Genomic DNA, 779 nt, shown 5'->3' with positions numbered 1-779 from the left:
ATATCGTTAAGGAGGAAATCTATGCATTTGCAGCCTGAATGGAGAATGTTTTAGGTATGAACCGGTCCACGGGGGATACGAGTGTATTGCCAGCTGCATAAAATGCATTTGGACGGTAAAATGAAACCATCAATCCCAAATATCGCCATCTGCCGGCCTTTGGGCTACCCCCTATCCACAGTCACACACACACAGTGGCGGGGCGAGCAACATGGCGGCCTCTATCTCCCCGCTACGCTCCTCCTTCAGGATTTGTAACGGTCTGTCCTTCCACCACTGCCGAGCAAAACTGCGTATGCACAGAAAGTGCGAGAGCCAGAGAAGACATCTCCATGAGTCGGTCACCAGGTAAAAAGCAAGAAACATGTCGGAGAGTGAGTGAGGGAGACAGAGAGGAGGGATGCTCCATACTGCTGCTAGTTTATACCGGTGAAGGGTGACTGTTCGTCACGTGTCAGTCGGTGAGATTGTAGCAAGGGCAGGTGCTATCTGGTGGAAAATAACGGGGGGGGGAGATTTTTAAGACGATAGATAGCTACTGTCAACAAACGCGTCGAACTTGCATTGCATTAATTTCTGCATTATCTCTCTGACAATCGGTCCGTGAAGAGCATTGCTGTTGGCGCTGGGGATGCAAAGAGGTTGAGGTTTTTAGCCAGCTAGTTAGTTATCTCGGCTCAGTTCAGCTTGGCATTGGTTAAGAAGGTTACAATAGGACTGACAATTCACGTTGTGTGCCAAATATAACTCCTGTCAGATCAAGTTGAGATGACACACTG

General features: G+C 48.7%; 1 protein-coding gene across 1 annotated transcript in view; it reads left to right on the top strand.

Moving 5' to 3' along the window:
- Positions 1-211: 211 nt before the first annotated feature.
- Positions 212-779, top strand: part of LOC311144346 (bifunctional methylenetetrahydrofolate dehydrogenase/cyclohydrolase 2, mitochondrial-like) — a gene marked incomplete at its 5' end in the record, with an annotated part of 36,018 nt that continues 35,450 nt past the window's right edge. The window contains one exon of the mRNA XM_084180381.1: positions 212-348. Coding sequence (XP_084036507.1) covers positions 212-348 — 137 coding nt within the window. The remainder of the gene's footprint in view (positions 349-779) is intronic.

The sequence above is a fragment of the Coregonus lavaretus genome (genome assembly GCF_964263955.1).
Source record: "Coregonus lavaretus genome assembly, chromosome: 17".
Lineage (NCBI taxonomy): Eukaryota > Metazoa > Chordata > Actinopteri > Salmoniformes > Salmonidae > Coregonus > Coregonus lavaretus.
Note: the sequence above shows the minus strand (reverse complement) of the source record. Positions and strands in the feature narration are given on the sequence as shown.